This window comes from Trachemys scripta, chromosome 2, assembly GCF_013100865.1.
Source record: "Trachemys scripta elegans isolate TJP31775 chromosome 2, CAS_Tse_1.0, whole genome shotgun sequence".
NCBI lineage: Eukaryota > Metazoa > Chordata > Testudines > Emydidae > Trachemys > Trachemys scripta.
In genome coordinates this window covers 15,147,341-15,167,752 of record NC_048299.1, presented here as the reverse complement: position 1 = coordinate 15,167,752, position 20,412 = coordinate 15,147,341, and the positions used below count along the sequence as shown (strand labels likewise).

General features: G+C 43.0%; 1 protein-coding gene and 1 long non-coding RNA gene across 9 annotated transcripts in view; one reads left to right on the top strand and one right to left on the bottom strand.

Moving 5' to 3' along the window:
* The window catches only part of LOC117872020, a 45,553-nt gene extending 42,755 nt beyond the window's left edge, over window positions 1-2,798 (bottom strand). Inside the window, exon 1 of the long non-coding RNA XR_004644385.1 lies at window positions 2,673-2,798. This is a non-coding gene — a long non-coding RNA (uncharacterized LOC117872020). The remainder of the gene's footprint in view (window positions 1-2,672) is intronic.
* PRKAG2 (protein kinase AMP-activated non-catalytic subunit gamma 2) overlaps window positions 1-20,412 on the top strand; it is a 393,593-nt gene that overhangs the window by 153,781 nt on the left and 219,400 nt on the right. Inside the window, exon 1 of one of the 8 annotated variants that reach the window (XM_034759964.1) lies at window positions 18,240-18,881. The exons of 6 other annotated variants lie outside the window; for them this stretch is intronic. In XM_034759964.1, the coding sequence (XP_034615855.1) occupies window positions 18,788-18,881 (94 nt within the window). In that variant the 5' untranslated portion in view covers window positions 18,240-18,787. Of the gene's footprint in view, window positions 1-18,239; window positions 18,882-20,412 lie in introns of those variants that run through there. One more of the 8 variants, XM_034759969.1, reaches the window with a different exon arrangement.

Sequence of the window (20,412 nt, the reverse complement as noted above, 5' to 3'; positions counted from 1 at the left end):
CATTTGGGAATCTGAATCTCTCCTTTGGGTCTCAAGGAGTTAAAAATGTCTCAGAGGAACCTGCCTCCTTCCTAGCTTTAGGTCAAAGCTTTGGAGTCACCTCCAGAAAAAGATATCTCAAAGTACTGAGTCAGTTAACAAGGGAATGAGGTCTCAGATAAGCTTACAAGGAAAGCTGCATCTCAGTATACAAATCTCTCGTCTCAAAACATAGAGTCTCGTCTCAAAACACACAATCCACTGTGCCAGCACAGAGCAAATTTAACACTGTACTGGTAGAGGTGTACATTGTAAGCTCATGGGGGTAAGAACAATGCCATTGTTATACACCTCTAGCCCGATATAACGCTGTCCTCGGGAGCCAAAAAATCTTACCGCATTATAGGTGAAACCGCGTGATATCGAACTTGCTTTGATCCGCCGGAGCGCGCAGCCTCCCCCCCCTCCCTCGGAGCACTGTTTTACCGCGTTATATCCGAATTCATGTTCTATCGGGTCGTGTTATATCAGGATGGAGGTGTATTTGGAAAGTGACTAGCACATTGTGGCACTTGCCAGAAACAAACATAATAGTAATCAATGGGACAAGTTGCTACTCCAGTGACTTGTGAGCAACGAGGTTCAAACGAAGCTAAATTAGAGCAAAGCCCAGTAAAACTCCTTACTAAATGCAGGATGGTTACCTCTCTGCTTGTTATCAGGGCTGGTGAGAGGAGATACAGATGGGATAGCTAAGTGTAGTGAGGATTTCTCACAGGTAATACTCCCCAACCCCCATATGGGTGTATCTCTGTATGTGCCACATGGCAGCCATAAGGTAATGGGATATTGGCTCAATGACAAAATGTTGCTGTGAGGGAATGGGCTGGTGGTGCAAGTAAAGGACTCAGAGTTGAGGGATCTGGATTCTGTTCTTGGCGGTACCACAGACTTTGCAACCTTGAGTAGAACACTTAACCTCCACAAGCCTCAGTTTCCCTATCTGTAAAAAGGGACAAGGAGACTTTCCTACATCATTGGGATGGTGTGAGGATTCATTCATTAATTTCTGCATGGTGCTTTAAGATACTTCTATGGCAGGTACTATGGAAGTGCAGGGCATTAGTAGATTGGTTGTTTAACAAAGCGTTAATTTTTTAGCAGGTGACTATAAATAGGGGGCCCGCAGGGAGGGTGCAAGGAGGAATTGCAGAGGGCAGAACACTGACTGCCTAATGCTGTAACTCAAAATAAAGATAAGCTGAACTTTCCTTATCTGTGCTGCACTCTGCTACAGTAGCTCATGTTACATCTTTTAATACACTTAGGGGATAAAACAATCAATTTGATTTAGATGCATATTAGGTGGCTAAAATTTCCAGGCCATAAGACTCTCCAATGCTACTGCAGCCAGTAGGGCTGTCATGTGTCTGGCCAGTAGGGCTGCTGCCATCTGAACTGCTCCTGCAATAATCCACTCTGAGCAATTTACTGAGGACGAGAGGATAGACTCTCCAGTGACTTTCCCATTTGCACTCTCCGCAGATAGGCAGGTAATGGGTATCGACACAGGAGGAGTATAAAGAGAAGAGAAACTGGGAGGCCTCTGAATGACCTTAAAAATCTACAGGGAACTAACTAGACCTGCATGTTTCTTTTTGGACTTTTAATTCCCTTACTGGTTAATAGGGGGAGAGAGGAGGCCAGAAATAACGTGTCTGACCTGTTCATGGGAAGTCTCCCATAGAGCACTTTCACAGAGCTGTTCATTTGAGGCTCTCAAAGGAGGGTAAGTGTGTTGCCTGTGGTCTCACAGTGAGAACATTAGCCGAGCTGAGAATACAACCCAAGTTTCCTGATTCCTAGTTCAGTGCCCTGGTCGTTGGAGCAGCACTGCCTCCCTTACCTTCCCTCTCCCCATCAGTATTTTATTAAGGCTGGAAACAACCTGCATGAGTTACAGCAGTACATGGCTGGGAGCAATAACTTCTATTCATGGCTTTTAAGATAGAGGTTTTTTGACAGATATTTCTGTTCTAGTCACATGCTTGTGATTAATATGACAGTCAGAGACTTGCCAAGTCTTTATTGCTAGCTGCCAAGGTGATGACATTGATTTTTCTTTCCTAATGCACATTGGGTAATAATAGCAAAAACATTTAATCTTTAAAGCTGATAAGGTTTCTTAAAGCAGCCTGTAAAAGCCTGATTCTCACAGTCCCAGTCATGACACAGAAATAGTGACCAGTTTGGATTGTTCTTTACAGCCAATTCTATGGCATGGTTAATAGTGGCTTTGAAAGGATGCAATACCCAGCTGAAGGGCTAAGTAAGTAGTACGTTTTCTTGAGTGAATGGGAATGTCATCTACCAGGCTTTGCATTGTTAGACGTGTGAGGTGCCCAGCAATAGAGGTTGCAAGCATCTGTTTTTTGTTCCTAACACTTCATGTCTTTAATTAGAGGAAGACGGCTACTTTAAAAAAATTAAAGTGCTTTCTGCCCATTATAGGTGATTCTTTAAAAGGAATCTGCCAGCACTCCACAGTCATTTTAGAAGCAAAGTCATTGCACTTCAGGACTTGGTCATTTTAAAATGAGCTTTTCAGAGTAAAAATAAATAGACCACAAGGTAACACAGAGGGTACAAAATCTTATCAAGTGCCAGCTGGCCACCAAAAGAGGTACACTCACTTGCGGTAAAAGCAGAGGTAACAAGCACACGTATTCTGGCTTGCTGGGAGTTGGCAAGCTGCACAAGTATGTGTTGCGACTGTTGCAGGGTCGGATATTTTCACACATCACTCTCCCTTCAATCCACTGCAGTGGGTGAAAAGACACAACAACTAGCTATAGTGTGATCCATATTGTTTATTATCACTATTGTATTTATATTTGGTGTCAAAAATGCACTGAGCAAAAACCCTAAATTTCATTTTACTTGCAAATGGGACTCCTTGTTTCATATGTACGGATTCTAGATTATTATTTTAAAAAAGGAACTAGAATCTGTACATATGAAACAAGGAGTCCCTTTCTTTATTATTTTTGAATCCCCTCATCACTTTGCCCATTGTCGTTATTTTCTGGGTTTTGATTGTAAGCTCCTCTGCTCGGGGAACTTGTCCTTCTATATGTCTGTAAAGCACCGTGTGCATCCAGCAGTAAGGTGAGTTTACAAAGCTGATATTCAGAGCACTGCAATACTCTCACTTCACTGCAGAACTGTTGATACTATTTCATTTCATGGCTGCCTGGCGACCCACATGAAGTGAGTTTTGTGGGTCTCACTCCCGTTCCCAGGGGACAGGTGTCAAAACCCCAGAAGTCACTTGTGAAGTTGGCACTCAAGGTATGCCTACGCTGCAAGTGAAGGTGTGATTGTAGCACAGGTAAGCATTTAATCTTTAATCTACTTAGCATGGATAACAGTGTAGACATGGTTGCACAGGCTTCAGCACAGGCCAGTAACCCTCATAGATTCCCCGACTCCCTGGCCGGCTTGTACCTGGTGAGCTAACCTGTGCTGAAGCCCATGCGACCACAATCTACCCTACTGTTGTTACCCAGGCTAGCTAGACTAAAGATCGAATGTTTACCTGTGCTACCTTCACTTGCTGTGTAGAAACACCCATAATGGCATACTAGTTGCCAGCTTCAGTAGAGGCTCCAAGGACTCAAGCCCCGATTCAGCAATGCACTTAAGTCTGTGCTTAATTTTAACCAGATGAGTGCTCCACTTGAAGTAAATGGGATTACTCATGGGACTACTCGCTCAGGTCAGAGCTGAAGCACAGTGGTGGGGAGCCTGCACTGGCATAGCTATTCCTTAACAGAGGTTCAGGCTCCGAGAACCATGATATTTTAATAAGTAAAAAATTCCAAACAAGTAATGCTCAGAGAGGGAGAGAAATTGTTTCTGTGAAATCCCGCTTTGTTGTGTCTAGCATCCAACCATGCTTTTCAGACGCAGAGCAGGGTATGGTAGGTAGGCTGGGCATTCTCTGCCTTTAACATTAGCCACAGACTTTCACTGGTACGGGCAGGTTTCAGAGTCTTATTTCTCCTGCCAATCTGCTCTGTGTACATTCTGCCAGAACGGCTGGGACTGACCCCTACTTGACCTTCCCCAGGAATATGATCTGCAGCAACAGTGAGTGGAAAATCTAAATGATCCATTCCCAGCACTTTCATCATCCATTTAGAAAGAATAATTCAGCATTCTCCCCTATTTCATGTCTTTAGTGACCCCAACAAAGCCAGTGGTTTTTTTTTTTTAATGTGAGGTTTTTCTCAGGGTTATGACAGGGTACTGTTAGTAGCACCCTGGTCACTGATGTTTGCTGCAGCATGAAGAAGGCTGCAGGCTCAGTTATGAGCAATTAAATACTTTCTGTTGGGGGATTCTGAGTGCCTGGGTGGTAGTCACCAGGCTAATGATTTAATTGGGAGCATATAAGTGGAAGGAACCGAGAGCAAGTGTGCTTAGAAGGGAAGTGTAGAGGGTGAGCCTGGCTAGGGAGTGAAGGTTGCAGGGAAGCCCCCTCTTGCTGTAAGCCAGCAATACTGTGTTACTGTGTAAGGAAATAACAAATACAGAGTTGGTGAAGGGTGACAACCTGGTGTGTGTTTATGACTATGAGACCATGTGACCTGGCCACACAATGGAAATACACCAGGTAATGACAGTGGCCATAAATATGGTTCCTCTACACTTCACAATCCACAGTGTTTTCAAGCGCTCAGTGTAATGAATGAACAGCAATAGAATTTTCCACATCATGCAGTTTCTTCTCTGCCTTAAACTACAGACTGTCATCCCACATTTTTCTTTGATTCACACCCTCAAGTCTTCATAGTGTATGGAGCAAAGCTCACTGAGGGTAGGCTGGCAGTTTGCAAATTGGATGCGATGTCCCTTTGTAGAGTTCCCTACCTATTATTGGAGTACTTATGGCAATATTGTAGAGCAATAGCAAAGACAGGAGCTTGGATGATTATATCACATAAGAGATCTTGCATCTTAACTCGCTTAAAGATTTGCTGTCCCCTCTAACTACCTGCTGCCTCAGTCTCTGCTGCTGTTTCCTCTTTTCATTGTGCTGGAAGGTTGGTCTTTATAGGTACCATTAATCAGTGAGCTCCAGGCGCTGTCTTTTTTCACAGTGTGTTAACCTCCTTTAAAAATTCTAATAGGAGCACATTTTTACTTTTCTGTTGCTAAGAAAATTACTTTGTCTCCTCTGTGCCCACAAATCTCAGTAAGATGGAGAGAAAAGCTGGGAAGATTTTTATACAAGTTTTTCAGGCCTGATGTATAAAATAATGAATGCTTCCTCCTCCGTACATCCATCTGTTCAGGCTCCTTTCAGGCAGGGTCTTAGTACTTGGCTAACTAATTCTAGTAAGCTCTTTGGAACCACTGTATGTGAGGCAGACACATTATGCATAGAATTATTCAGAGCAATGTGAACACTGAGTCAGATTTTTGTGAGTATTTGCTCAGTTTATAGGCAGAGTTTGCTAGTAAGTTTTGTTTTTTAATTATTCTTGATATAAACTTATGCAAAGTCCTCAACTTCATTTCCTTGTTGATGGTGAAATTTTCCCAGAATCATTAGATCAGAGAAGTGATCAAGAGTAGGTCATCTTTTTTGTTCAGTTCTCCTTTTAGAGCTCTTACGGTATATTAAAAAGCGAATGGGGTTCTATTTGATTTCATGATGGTGTGAACATATGCACCAAGATGAGGATGTCTTTAAACACAAGGGTGATTACCAGTAGGTTGGATTTGATCACTGATAGGGTCGCTGGGTTGGGATCCAGAGTAGTGGGTGGGCCTGGGTCCCCCCACCAACCACTGGGGAAGTAGCCTACGTCCCGAGAAGGGGATAAGTCTCGTTTAGAAGCCCAAGCAAAGGACTGGGATTTAAAGGGCTCAGGGACAGGGATGAAGACCCTGATAAGGGCAGACAGACTGTTTGGTTAACTTCTGGTCATAACCCCCTGGAAGGGGACTGAAGTTAAATAGTGACCTGGCTGGAGAGATGGAACACCAGAGAATCTCCGAGGACAAAGAGTCTCCAAGGAGAAAGGCCAGGGGCCAGTGCTCCATAACAGTGCAGGAACAGACTTAAAACTAGCCCAGAAGGGAATGAGGACTGAGTCCAGAGACAGGGCTGCAGATGCCAACAAGGACACAGTGATGGTCCTTGTAGGATTTTTTTTACCCTGGAAGGGGTTTGTCAATTTTAGACTGTGACACATAGCTGGAGGGCTGAGTCATTGAAGACACACCTGATGAGGGCTTCAGCCAACAGGAGGCACTGGGAGCAGAGATTAAGAGTTCAGGATTGCAACGAGGCAACAGGAGGTGCTCACAAGAGGGGAGTGCACCTCATCACAGATTGGAAGAGAAAAACAAGTTTTCCTGCTTTTTCAATTCCTAGTTGGTTTCTCAATTTTGAATGAGCTAATCACTGAACTGAACTAGTTGAGTAAACTGAAGTGAAGAAAATATTCTTTCTGCATCTGCAGAAGAGACTATTGCTGTCAAAAACTGGTTTAGCACTTTAACTCTGGTTCTGGGTGCTTAGCCAGTGAATGCCGCTAGTTCAGTAGTTTGACTTTCTTTAAAACCTCAGCAGCAAACAATTACTACTTGAATATTACTTTTTTGTTTAATTTAAATTATTTTAAAGATTGTAGTAAGCTTAGGCCTTAAAAATAAGTTGTCATCATTAAGGCTGTGAGTCTGTCGCGGAAGTCACAGATTCTGTGACTTTCTGTGACCTCCGTGACTTCTGCAGCGGCTGGTGCTTGCTCAGGGGCTGCCCGAGCCAGGCAGCAGAAGTTTGGGTGTGTGAGGGGGCTCAGGGCTAGGGGTGGGGGTTGGGAGGGGTACAGAGGGGTGCTTACCTAAGGGTGGGGGGCTCCCTGGCTCCCACTGGCATGGTCCTGCAGCTCCTAGGCGGAGGGGCCGGGGGGCTCCGTGCTCTGCCCGCACCCGCAGCTCCCATTGGCTGTGGTTCCCGACCAATCGGGGCTGCACAGCTGGCACTTGTGGTGGGAGCAGCGCGCGGAGCCCCCTGACCCTTCCGCCGCCTAGGAGCTGCAGGGACACCTGGAGCTAAGTAGGGAGCCCCTGCCAACCCTCCCCCCCAGCACCAGCAGGGGTCCCATGCTGCGTGCTGCTGCCTGCCTACCCACCCCCCAGCACCAGTGTGGGGGGGTCCCAGGCTGCGCGCCGCTGCCCGCCCACCCCACCCCCAGCACCAGCAGGGGCCTGGGCCATCTCCCCCAGCACCTGTGTCATTCCCGGACTGTCCCCCCTAGAGCACCCGTGACCCGTGCCCAAGTTTTAGTAAGGAGATATATAGTAAAAGTCCTGGACAGGTCATAGGGCATGAATTTTTGTTTGCTGCCCATGACCTGTCCATGACTTTTACTAAAAATACCCATGACTAAAACGTAGCCTTAGTCATTATGTCAGATTTAATTTTAAATAGGTTTATTTTTAAAAAAGAAAAATATTTAATTTAAATAAAAAATCAGATTTTAATCAAGCAAATCTGATTTTAAAAAACATGAATCATTGACTTTTATCCACCCTGCTTCTAAAGATTTATATCTTCAGGGCATGGGTCAATGCTTCCCTTCAATCAAGCATTTTCTTCACTGGGCTATCACTGGAGTTTTTTCTTTCTGGTGGGCATGGACGGCTAATAGGAGGGGGCAACTGTTGCTGTCCATTGTGGCATACTATCGTGTGTGTGTGTGTGTGTGTGTGTGTGTGTGTGTACCCCAGTTCCATAGTGCTGGTCCATGATAAAATATTAAGGGGATATGGTGAACTTAAAAATCATACTTGTCTGCTTTTTTTTTTTTTTTTTACTTCTTGTTCCAGTGGACATAAGATCATTTTCACTCAAAAGATTAGAGGAGAATAATTCTGAAAAAACATCTTTTTTACAGTTTGCTTATGGTGTGCATTTCATAGCCCTTTGCGTAGTCAGTTGCTCTGCTTCTCCTGTATAGTCAGTTTCTCCTCTTTGTGGGTCTTTCGCATAGAAATAGGGGAGAAAAAATTCATTTTAAAACAAGGCAAGTGATTATAAAACCATAATAATTAGTAGGAGGGCCGGTGTATAATCTGAAATTACTTTTAACGTCTGTTTTTTATGACTAGATTTTGTGATAATTTTTTCAACTCCATGGTTAAAACTACAGTGAAGTTGTGTTAAGCTATGTTGCTACTACCACCACCTTGTGGCTTATCAACCTGGGCTGCGAAGCTAAGCAGTATGAGCCTGGTTAGTAGTTTAATGGGAAATAGCTGGGTATTAGGGTAGCATTGTTTGTAATATAGTGATGTTGATAATTCAGTATGTGTTCATCTTCTCACCAAGTCAATATAGAACCAGTCCCATAGTCCTCTGTTAAGGACAATGTGTGCTAGGTGATTTCATCTTTGTGTTACAGTAAAACCAAGTTATTGACTTTTTTTGAAGATTAAAGTTCCCATGGCACTTACTACAGGGATAGAAGATCACTCCCAGTGTCCTGTCCAATTTAATTTCAGTTAGGTTATTTCTATAGTACTCTGGTAGTATCAGTTGGATAAGGTATTCCCTGCCCTGAACTGTGGGATAGTGATGCTAAGTCTCCTCACTTTGGTGTGCCCATTGTCACACCAGGAATTGTAAGGCTATGGACATGAATCACACCTTTCCACTATGAGCCATCTGTGAGTTTCATTTTTTTCTCCGTTCCGTGTTGTCTAAAAGCCTTTTCCAGCCATTTGAACTGAGGGGAACGCTTTGTTCTGCTCTGCAGTGCCCAATGAGTCTGATTTATGGAATTGTGCAGTGGCCAGATAAGTCTGGCTGTTCCAAGTCAAGGTGGGGGAAGCAACAAGAAGAAAGGGAAGAGAGAAAGAAAAAGTTTCTCTATAAGAACTTTTCTGTCTCTGCTAATTTGTGTAAAACCTTCTTCTGGATATATTCCTCATTAGCCAAAAACTCCTAATTATCTTTTTGATTTTGTGTTTGTTAGAATAGACTTGATGTGATTATCAGATCAAATGCAGCCTGATTGAACAGTATGTAATAACAGCTCTGCTTAGACATTAATAACATTCTTTTTGTGGCTAAAAAGCATGTGTGATTGCTGCAGAAATATGCTGCATAGTTTACTAATCAGATGCTAAAAAATGATGATTTGTTATGGATGCAAATCCTGCAGTCCTTACTCATTGTCCCTAATGGGTAAAGCAGGAATGCAGTATTTCTGTTACTAGAAATTACTATTACACCAGTACTCACTATTCCCATGAAAGTTATTGATATTCCTTGTGCTCCATCTTAAATCTCCGGGAAGGATGGGTTTAAGAAACATCCCAGAGGTGTCAGGATTTAATGTAGCAATAATGTACAGAGTGAGCTGGGGAGGTTAGAACACATTTTGGGTATTTAAAAAAATTATGACAGGTTTCAGAGTTACAGCCGTGTTAGTCTGTATCCGCAAAAAGAAGAACAGGAGTACTTGTGGCACCTTAGAGACTAACAAATTTATTAGAGCATAAGCTTTCGTGGACTACAGCCCACTTCTTCGGATGCATATAGAATGGAACATATATTGAGGAGATATATATACACACATACAGAGAGCATAAACAGGTGGGAGTTGTCTTACCAACTCTGAGAGGCCAATTAATTAAGAGAAAAAAAAAAAACTTTTGAAGTGATAATCAAGCTAGGCCAGTACAGACAGTTTGATAATAGGTGTGAGAGTACTTACAAGGGGAGATAGAGTCAATGTCTGTAATGGCTCAGCCATTCCCAGTCCTTATTCAAACCGGAGTTGATTGTGTCTAGTTTGCATATCAATTCTAGCTCTGCAGTCTCTCTTTGGAGTCTGTTTTTGAAGTTTTTCTGTTGTAATATAGCCACCCGCAGGTCTGTCACTGAATGACCAGACAGGTTAAAGTGTTCTCCCACTGGTTTTTGAGTATTTTGATTCCTGATGTCAGATTTGTGTCCATTAATTCTTTTGCGTAGAGACTGTCCGGTTTGGCCAATGTACATGGCAGAGGGGCATTGCTGGCACATGATGGCATATATCACATTGGTAGATGTGCAGGTGAACGAGCCCCTGATGGTATGGCTGATGTGATTAGGTCCTATGATGATGTCACTTGAATAGATATGTGGACAGAGTTGGCATCGGGGTTTGTTACAAGGATAGGTTCCTGGGTTAGTGGTTTTGTTCAGTGATGTGTGGTTGCTGGTGAGTATTTGCTTTAGGTTGGGGGGTTGTCTGTAAGCGAGGACAGGTCTGTCTCCCAAGATCTGTGAGAGTAAAGGATCATCTTTGAGGATAGGTTGTAGATCTCTGATGATGCGCTGGAGAGGTTTTAGTTGGGGGCTGAAGGTGACAGCTAGTGGTGTTCTGTTATTTTCTTTGTTGGGCCTGTCTTGTAGGAGGTGACTTCTGGGTACTCGTCTGGCTCTGTCAATCTGTTTTTTCACTTCAGCAGGTGGGTATTGTAGTTTTAAGAATGCTTGATAGAGATCTTGTAGATGCTTGTCTCTATCCGAGGGATTGGAGCAAATGCGATTATATCTTAGAGCTTGGCTGTAGACAATGGATCGTGTGGTGTGTCCTGGATGGAAGCTGGAGGCATGTAGGTAAGTGTAGCGGTCAGTAGGTTTCCGGTATAGGGTGGTATTGATGTGACCATCGCTTATTAGCACAGTAGTGTCCAGGAAATGGACCGCTTGTGTGGATTGATCTAGGCTGAGGTTGATGGTGGGATGGAAATTATTGAAATCATGGTGAAGTGAAAAAACAGATTGACAGAGCCAGACGAGTACCCAGAAGTCACCTCCTACAAGACAGGCCCAACAAAGAAAATAACAGAACACCACTAGCTGTCACCTTCAGCCCCCAACTAAAACCTCTCCAGCGCATCATCAGAGATCTACAACCTATCCTCAAAGATGATCCTTTACTCTCACAGATCTTGGGAGACAGACCTGTCCTCGCTTACAGACAACCCCCCAACCTAAAGCAAATACTCACCAGCAACCACACATCACTGAACAAAACCACTAACCCAGGAACCTATCCTTGTAACAAACCCCGATGCCAACTCTGTCCACATATCTATTCAAGTGACATCATCATAGGACCTAATCACATCAGCCATACCATCAGGGGCTCGTTCACCTGCACATCTACCAATGTGATATATGCCATCATGTGCCAGCAATGCCCCTCTGCCATGTACATTGGCCAAACCGGACAGTCTCTACGCAAAAGAATTAATGGACACAAATCTGACATCAGGAATCAAAATACTCAAAAACCAGTGGGAGAACACTTTAACCTGTCTGGTCATTCAGTGACAGACCTGCGGGTGGCTATATTACAACAGAAAAACTTCAAAAACAGACTCCAAAGAGAGACTGCAGAGCTAGAATTGATATGCAAACTAGACACAATCAACTCCGGTTTGAATAAGGACTGGGAATGGCTGAGCCATTACAGACATTGACTCTATCTCCCCTTGTAAGTACTCTCACACCTATTATCAAACTGTCTGTACTGGCCTAGCTTGATTATCACTTCAAAAGTTTTTTTTTTTTTTTCTCTTAATTAATTGGCCTCTCAGAGTTGGTAAGACAACTCCCACCTGTTTATGCTCTCTGTATGTGTGTATATATATCTCCTCAATATATGTTCCATTCTATATGCATCCGAAGAAGTGGGCTGTAGTCCACGAAAGCTTATGCTCTAATAAATTTGTTAGTCTCTAAGGTGCCACAAGTACTCCTGTTCTTCTTTTTAAAAAAATTATTACATCTTAATTTTAGTTTTCATATTTTTCAAAACCAATTTTTGTGAAGCTAGTGCCTGGCACTGCAGACTGAAGTCCTCTGCTTACCCACAGCAAAAACACAAGCAGTGCCACTGCCCCATCATTGTGCTTCAGACCTCCCCTAGTGGGGCCAGCACACAGGAAAAAGTAGATAATGGGAAAACATTTCACCCCAGCAAACCTTGAGAGCATGTAACTGAGTCAGTAGCTTTGCTTCTACATCTAACCAAAAGGGAAAAGTGCATCAGCTTGATATTTCTGGTAAAATGATCAGCTGTGAAATAGCTAACAACGTTGGTGTTTAAAATATTTACATCAGGGCTTGTCTACACTTACCAAGGGCGATGCACGGCATTGGACGCATCGATGGTCGATTTAGTGGGTCTAATGAAGACCCGCTAAATCGACTGCAGATCGCTCTCCCGTCGACTCCTGTACTCCACCTGAACGAGAAGTGCAAGGGGAGTCAACAGGAGAGCGTCTCCCGTTGACAAAGTGTAGTGTGGACCCCGCGGTAAGTAGATCTAAGTATGTTGATTCAGCTATGTTATTTATGTAGCTGAAGTTGTATAACTTATATCGATCTCCCCCCATAGTGAAGACAAGGCCTCAGAGTCCAGAGTTAACCCTGCACTGAGATGAATAGGGAAGTTTGTGGATATCAGAGCTGTTGTTGCATGCTCTCTCTGTAGAGACTCAAAGTCGGTGAGTTAATATAATTTTACTGGACCAACTTCTGTTGGTGAGAGAGATAAGCTTTCGAGCTTACACAGAGCTCCTCTTCAGTCAGACATCCTTGCGTTGGTTACATTCAGTTCTCATTATTAAGTTTTTCTTTGCAACCATAAGGGCTGGAGACTCAATAAAATAAATAAGCTTAGCACCTGGATTACAAATATGCAGCATATTTGGGAAAAATAGATAATTACATTACTCTTCATGTCTGCATAATTATATTATATGTAGGGCCCTGTTTATAGGACAGGGACACAAAGGGTGTGTGAAGAGAAGCAGAAGTGGGAGATCACATGAATGACATGCGACAAGAGGAGAGAGGAAGACAATGTAGAGCTGTGCAAAGCCTTGAAGGTGGGAAGGAGTTTGAAATTGATTCCAGCTGAGATACAAAGGCAGGGAAGAGACTCTGAGAGTGTGGGTCTGACAAGGTCAGATTGGCAGGAGAGAGAGAGAGAGAAGTTTACTTAGTGGCGTCATTTTGGATAGACTGGAATGGGGAGCAAAGTGGGAGTCAGGCGTGCCAAAGAACAGGAGTTACAATAATCTAAGCCGGAGAGTACCAAGGCCTGGATGAGAGTGTTGGCAGTAGTGAAGGAGAGAAATGATTGCTATGGGAGAGGTAGAGGAAGAAATGAAAGATTTAGCAGCAGCCTAAAGGGATTTGAGGGGTGAAGGATGGAGAGGTGCCAGGGGACATATTGCATTTGTGAGTCTGAGGCACAAGGAGGTTGGTGGGATATAGAAGAGGATGTGGGTAGGGAGAATTTGGGCAGCGAGGGGAAAGATGAGGAGTCTATTTTAGCCATGTAGTGTTTGAGTTGACAGCAAATCACCCAGGAAGAGGTGTCCGAGAGACAGCTGCAGATCTGAGAGTGAGCCCAGGCAGAGAGATGAGGGGGAGCAGAGGCAAACTGAAGAGTTGTCAGCGTAGTGATGGTCATTAAAACCATGAGAGTGGAGGAAGTCACATCAGGGTAAGGTATAGAAGCAGAACAGGGAAGGGACCAGGATGGAGACATGAGGGGTTTTGAGAAGGGGGCGGGCAGGAAGAACTAACAGAGTGAAATTGATTATATGAAATGAAACTGGTTCATAGTCTCTCACTGGGTGGATCTAATTTGTTTGCACAGTGCTCTTGTGGTCAGGTGTTCAACATTATGGGGAAGAATTTCACACACACTCCTGCCCCTCCCACCAAAAAACCCGCAGCCTTGTGACTAATTTAATTTTTGAAAAATATCTCTTTATCTTTGACCTGAGTCTGCACATCAGCACCCTCAACTTCCTGTGAGATCAGCTGGAGGTCTGGGGGCTCCACAAGGCTCAGGATGAGCCGCATTAGGTTTTTTAAAAATTTGATAGATATCCCTGGAGACAGAACATGGTATATGTCAGGGCTGGATCCCCACTTTGAACTTTAGGGTACAAATGTAGGGGCCTGCATGAAAACTTCTAAGCTTAACTACCAGCTTAGCTCTGGTTCGGCTGCCACCATTTCAATGGATTCCCTCCCTGGGAAGCCTTGAAAAACCTTCACCCATTCCCTGGTGAAAACAAATCCAAACCCCTTGGATTTAAAACAAGGGGAAATTAACCATCCCCCCTCCTTCCTCCCACCAACTCCTGGTGAATCAGGATCCACCCCTTGGATCTTGAACAAGGAAAAATCAATCAGGTTCTTAAAAAGAAGGCTTTTAATTAAAGAAAAAGGTAAAAATCATCTCTGTAAAATCAGTATGGAAATTAACCTTACAGGGTAATCAAACTTAAAGAGCTCAGAGGACTCCCCTCTAGTCTTAGGTTCAAAGTACAGCAAACAAAGATAAACACTCTGGTAAAAGGTACATTTACAAGTTGAGAAAAACAAAGGAAAACTAACACGCCTTGCCTGGCTATTTACTTACAAGTTTGAAATAGGAGAGACTTGCTTAGAAAGATGTGGAGAACCTGGATTGATGTCTGGTCCCTCTCAGTCCCGAGAGCGAACACACTCCCAAACAAGGAACACAAACAACAGCCTTCCCCCCGCCCCCAAGATTTGAAAGTATCTTGTCCCCTTATTGGTCCTTTAGGTCAGATGCCAGCCAGGTTACCTGAGCTTCTTAACCCTTTACAGGGAAAAGGATTTTGGAGTCTCTGGCCAGGAGGGATTTTTATAGTACTGTACACAGGACAGCTATTACCCTTCCCTTTATAGTTATGACAGTATAGCTTACATCTGGGGACCTAAAAACTACTTGACAAAGTATTTACATTGCTGTTTAGAAGAGATTTCAGTTTCAAGCCTCCAGAACTTTGGCTGTCCTAATACAACTCCAATAAGCCTGGCTTTTTATTATTTTTTTCAGATGTTTCCACAGAACTGGTTAACACAGATGTGAAATCAGATGTACAGGTGCAATATCAGTTGTTAGAACATCAGCTGCAGCAGCCAAAGTGATTGCACTCCAGCACTTATTATTTTCTAACAAATGACCATGAAAGTCTGTTGTTACACAGCATTGTCTCATTTTCTAGTAGCAGTATGTAAAACCATTAGAGCCTGGCTGCCATTCTTAACAAGGGGAAATGAGCCCCCTTGGTGCAGTGGCCTGCTTGAAAAGGTCATCGGTGTGTATTTATTCTTGGCTCCTGCCAAACAGGGGTATGAGAATATTGTTTCTGCACTGAAGGGATACCAATTTCTATCTCATTAAAAAGGGATTTAAATTTTTTTGTTTCTAATGACATTAAGTCATTCTCAGTGGTCACAGTAGTGCAGAAGAAAGAGAAAATGCTGCTGTGGGGAGAGTAGCGTTGAGATGTAGTTAACAGTGGTTTTGTAGTGAGGCTCATTTATTTTGCACCTAGGGCAATGGAATTTCAGCTGCTTATTACTGGCTGTTTTCTTAGCTTTCTCTCTCTTCTTCTTCTCTTGCCCTCTATTCCTTGTAAAGTTACTGGGCCAAATTCTATTCCCAGAAACTCACATGCATCTCCGATTGACTTGTCTTTTTTAAACATGACTGTGTACCACTTGAACATTGTTTAAAGGTCTTACAGTGTAAGGATGGGACATTCAATAAGGACAAATGCAAAGTACTTCATTTAGGAAGGAACAATCATACATAATGGGAGTTGACTGCCTAGGAAGGAGTACTGTGGAAGGGGATCTGGGCGTCATGGTGGATCATAAGCTAAATGAGAGTCAACAGTGTAACACTGTTGGAAAGAAAGCAAACATCATTCTGGGATGTATTAGCAGGAGTGTTTTAAGCAAGACACAAGAAGCAATTTTTCTGCTCTAATCTGCGTTGATTATGCCTCAGCTGGAATATTGTGTCCAGTTCTGGGCGTCACATTTCAGGAAAGATGTGGACAAATTGAAGAAAGCAATAATAATAATAATATAATAAATATTAAAGATCTAGAACACATGACCTATGAGGGAAGATTGAAAAAATTGGGTTTGTTTAGTTTGGAGAAGAGAAGATTAAGGGGGGATATGATATCAGTTTTCAAGTACATAAAAGGTTGTTACAAGGAGGAGGGAGAAAAATTGTTCTCCTTAACCTTCGAGAATAGGACAAGAAGCAATAGGCTTAAATTGCAGCAAGGGTGGTTTAGGTTTGACATTAGGAAAAACTTCCTAACTGTCAGGGTGGATGAGCACCGGAATAAATTGCCTAGGGTAGTTGTGGAATCTCAGTCATTGGAGATTTTTAAGAGCAGGTTAGACAAACACCTGTCAGGGATGGTCTCTAGATAATACATAGTCCTGCCTTGAGTGCAGGGGACTGGACTAGAAGACCTCTTGAGATCCCTTCCAGTCCTACAATTCTGTGAAAGGTGGGCCTCAGGGACAGATTTGGAGGAGAGGGCAGTGGCCATACAGAATAATTCAGGGAGGGTATTCCACGTATAAAGAGCAGCATTGCTGGAAAATACTGAGATCATTGTGCGGAGTTCTGACAAGGCTGGCATAACTGGCAGAGCAGAAGGGGTGAGGGAAGGTGTTTCATAAGAGATGGGAGGACAAGTAGAGAGGGGAAGAGTTGTGAACAACTTTGAATACAATATTTAAATTCAGTATTCAGCTATAGGGCAGCCTTAGTTTGAAGTTGTTGAAGCTTTTTGTTAATAATTTCCTTGGTTTTTTAAAGAAGTGTGGGAGGGAGAACCAAGGGTGCTTGCCCTGTGTTCTTTTTCCAAGTTTCCTTTACAGTGGATGGGAGGGCCCTCCAATTCTTTTGCGTTACCAGGACCTAGAAGCCTCACCCGGATCCGATCTCTATAGCTTAATTAATTCTGACTCCCATGTGCTCTGGGACACCTCGAGTGTTGACGATCCAGTGTGCATCATGCTTCTGAAATCTCGGAGTGTGTAAGAATTGACTCTGAGGTTTCTGAAACATGGCATGCTCTGCGACGTCAGAAGCCACAGAGCGAAGAGGAGTTTGGTGGGACTCAGCAGAAGGATTGTTCCCCATTGCTTTTTTGGGCTGGAGATGTGTGGAGCACTCTGCTTCTGTGGATGCTAAGAGTCAGATGGATGCTGAGAGTCAGTCAGCACTTAAATGGATTGTGACCTTGCTGTGACAATAGCAATTCCCCCATAGTGACCTGTCAGGAGAGACTCCCTGGCAGTACCAATGACCATTTCTCCTCTCCTCTGCTCTCCCTTACGGTGGAGAATGAGGTGTGGCTATTTCTCATTATTCATGTAGAATCTGATTTTTGAAAGTGCTAAGCGCTCACAAATTCCAGTGAAGTCTATGGGAGCTGCGGGTATTCAGTACCTTTAAACATCACAAAGTGGGTATTCACCCACGAAAGCTCATGCTCCAATACATTTGTTAGTCTATAAGGTGCCACAGGACCCTTTGTTGCTTTTTACAGATCCAGACTAACACGGCTCCCCCTCTGATACTTTGAACATCACGGAATTTGTTTTTTAACCAATCATTCACCGTAATCCTGAAGACAATGGGTATTGGCATTCAAAGCGGATAGAAACATTGGACCAGATCCCGGATTTACACCAACTGAGGACCTAGCCCGGAATGTTCAGCCTATTCCTAAAATAATTGTCTAAATCTGTAATCCCATATCCTAATCTAATAAATGTGTGTGGTAATTACTCTGGATAAGAGCCCTTACAGGTTTGAGATTTCTGCTTTGCATTGTTTTATAATTTTTGTTTTAAAAGTTTTGCAAGGTAGATTTCAATTAATGTAATCTGTGTTGGAAACAGTTGTCATAAGCCCCCTTTGCTTTGCAGAGAGCAGGGCACTGGCTGAATGTGGGCAATCTATCAGAACCATTTCCTTGTGTACAGTACAAGGATATTTGGAGAGAGTGCAAGTTGCTACAGAAATGTCTACCATGCAGCTCTGTCTCTAGTTTCCAAAAGATGACCACCTTCCTTTTAAGGAACTGGCAAGGCCTCATTCCCCATTAATCCATTAGCTGTTCGTCCTCAAGGAGCCTGTCGCTTCTTAGCTCATCAATAGGCAGCCGTATGATCCTGTCCCTGCAAAGACTTAGGACACATGAATCAAAATAGTTGTGTGATGTCATGTCATAATGTGAATGTGCTCTGACCAATTGGTGCCAAGAATTGTCTGTACAGGGGTGGTTTCCTTTTACAGTCTTTTTAAAGAGACATCATGCAGAACTGCACATGACAATTCCCTTCAAGAGAACTTGTGCCTCCTTTGCATATTTAGTATTTTTTAAAAGGGGGAGCTTATCAGTTAGTTACTGACCTCTTCTGCATAAGCTGATCCACTGGTGAAATTCTGTTTCAGCCTCTGAAGCTTTCTGACTGCTTAAGGATAAGAACTGCCGCTGCAAGCTATACGGGCTTTTGAAATTCTCCTGGTATCCACAGATCTTTTCAGAATAGTTACTGTACAGTAAGAATTAAGATCGGAACTGCTTTGGGCAAAGTTCAGCTACTCTTTCTGGATCCTTTTGTCATTAAGACGTGGTCTGAAGTCTCTTTCAGAAATTCAGAAGCTGAAGCTTTTCGTAGCCACGCGTTGTTTCAGCTGACTTTTTGGAATATCTTTCTTTTTGCCCCCGTGTTTCCATTTTAACTGACTTATTTTCCTGCCCCCCTCCACCTTTGGATCAGAGCTGCTCTTTCTTCTCCTCTGATACCTGGTATGATTGACGGCTGCTATTGCTTTGGTGCCTGCGGCAGCTCATGAAGCGTTTTGGCAGTCTTAGAGGAAGCAAGAAACAAAAGGACCAGGGCAGAAGCTCTGAGAGGCGCAAATCTGAACCTCATGGCCTTTTAGGTAGGGAACTTCTGTGTTACCCCTCAATACGAGGATTAATTATTTTTTGGGGAGCAGGCATTGTGGCTGAATTTTTAAAAAAGAGCAACCTTCTGGTCCCTAATACTGTTGATTCAATTGAGTAATTGTTGTGGGTAGATATTAATGGGGACGTTTATACAGTATTTTGTACTTGGTGGGAAACCCTAAGTGAATGCCTTTAGTATACATCTAAAAATCTATAAGGAACTAATCTTCCAAAATGATTTTTTTTTTCAAAGTTACTTTACAGTATTCAGATTAAACTGTGTGAAATATATCCTGGCAGGCCTGATGACTGTAAATTTCAAACTAGGATTCTCTTCATTTAATTCTCTCTCTTTAAAGTAAGTGCTAAGTTAGTAAATATTTAAATAATATAATTGGTAGTTAAAAAGGGAAATATAAGAGTCTTCAAACTAAGTGCTACCTCCCATAGGCAACTGCTGTTTTAAACCACATCTTTCAAGTGTCCCCCGCAATTTCCAGTACAATTATATTTCACCTTTAGTTAAAGACCAGCCTCCATTAGGTCACTTAAAACAGGTTAATCATGGAACAAGTGCTGAGTTCTGTTTGGGTATTGCACTGGGAAGCAAATTTCAGGTAAGGCTGAGTTGGCCAGGAAGCATAGGGTATTCTGACGTTGGACGAAGCATCACGTGTGTTTCCTGAAAACAGAATAGCGCCTCCGCTGATTTCTACATGATGAACAGCAGAAAGCTATGATTGAGTAATGGGAATGAATTTCCTGCATCACCTGGTGGTGGTATTGTGCACTGTGTATTTTCCAGAGGAAAAAGAGAGATACTGACCTGGCACTATGGCACTTTAAAACAGTGTCGCCGTCACACTGAATCAATAAGATAAGTACAGAGTTCAGTATGTCTGACTGGTTAATAACCAAGGCCTGATTCTTCTCTCATATTGGTATAATTCAGGAGAAACTGCATTGGAGTGACACTGGTATAAAACCAGTATGAGAGAAGAAATGGGCCTTGTGGGTGTATATGGAAGTGCATCCAGTTTTAGTAACTATTTTTCAGCATCATTTACTCTTGTCAATAAACTTCAAGGTGTTTTTTAAGTTTGTTTTCAATTAATTTGCTCTGTTTTTAAAGTCTTTCTCTTGCCATTGGTGTTCCTTGTTTTCTCTGTTGCAGTGTTGAATATGGTGAAGTATCAGTGTAAATCAAAGGAGACCTAAGCCTTGAGAATTTCATAGTTGGGTAAAATGTGTGATCTAGTAAAGAGTCAGCTAACATTGCCCCCTTATGCAGGAATAAAGGTACATTAGGCCCACAGAGGACCCAGATCAACAACTGACAGGCAGCAGTGTGGCTGAGTCTGATCTATGACAATTCCAGCCACTGCCTCCCCATCTTCCCTTGGTTGACATTGTGACATAGGGTGTTCAGGGTCCATGGAAAGTTCTGGGGGGGCACCTGAAGTCTTGTTTCTGCAGCAGTTGGCTGGCCAGCAGCACCACTTGCTATACCCAAACATACTGTAG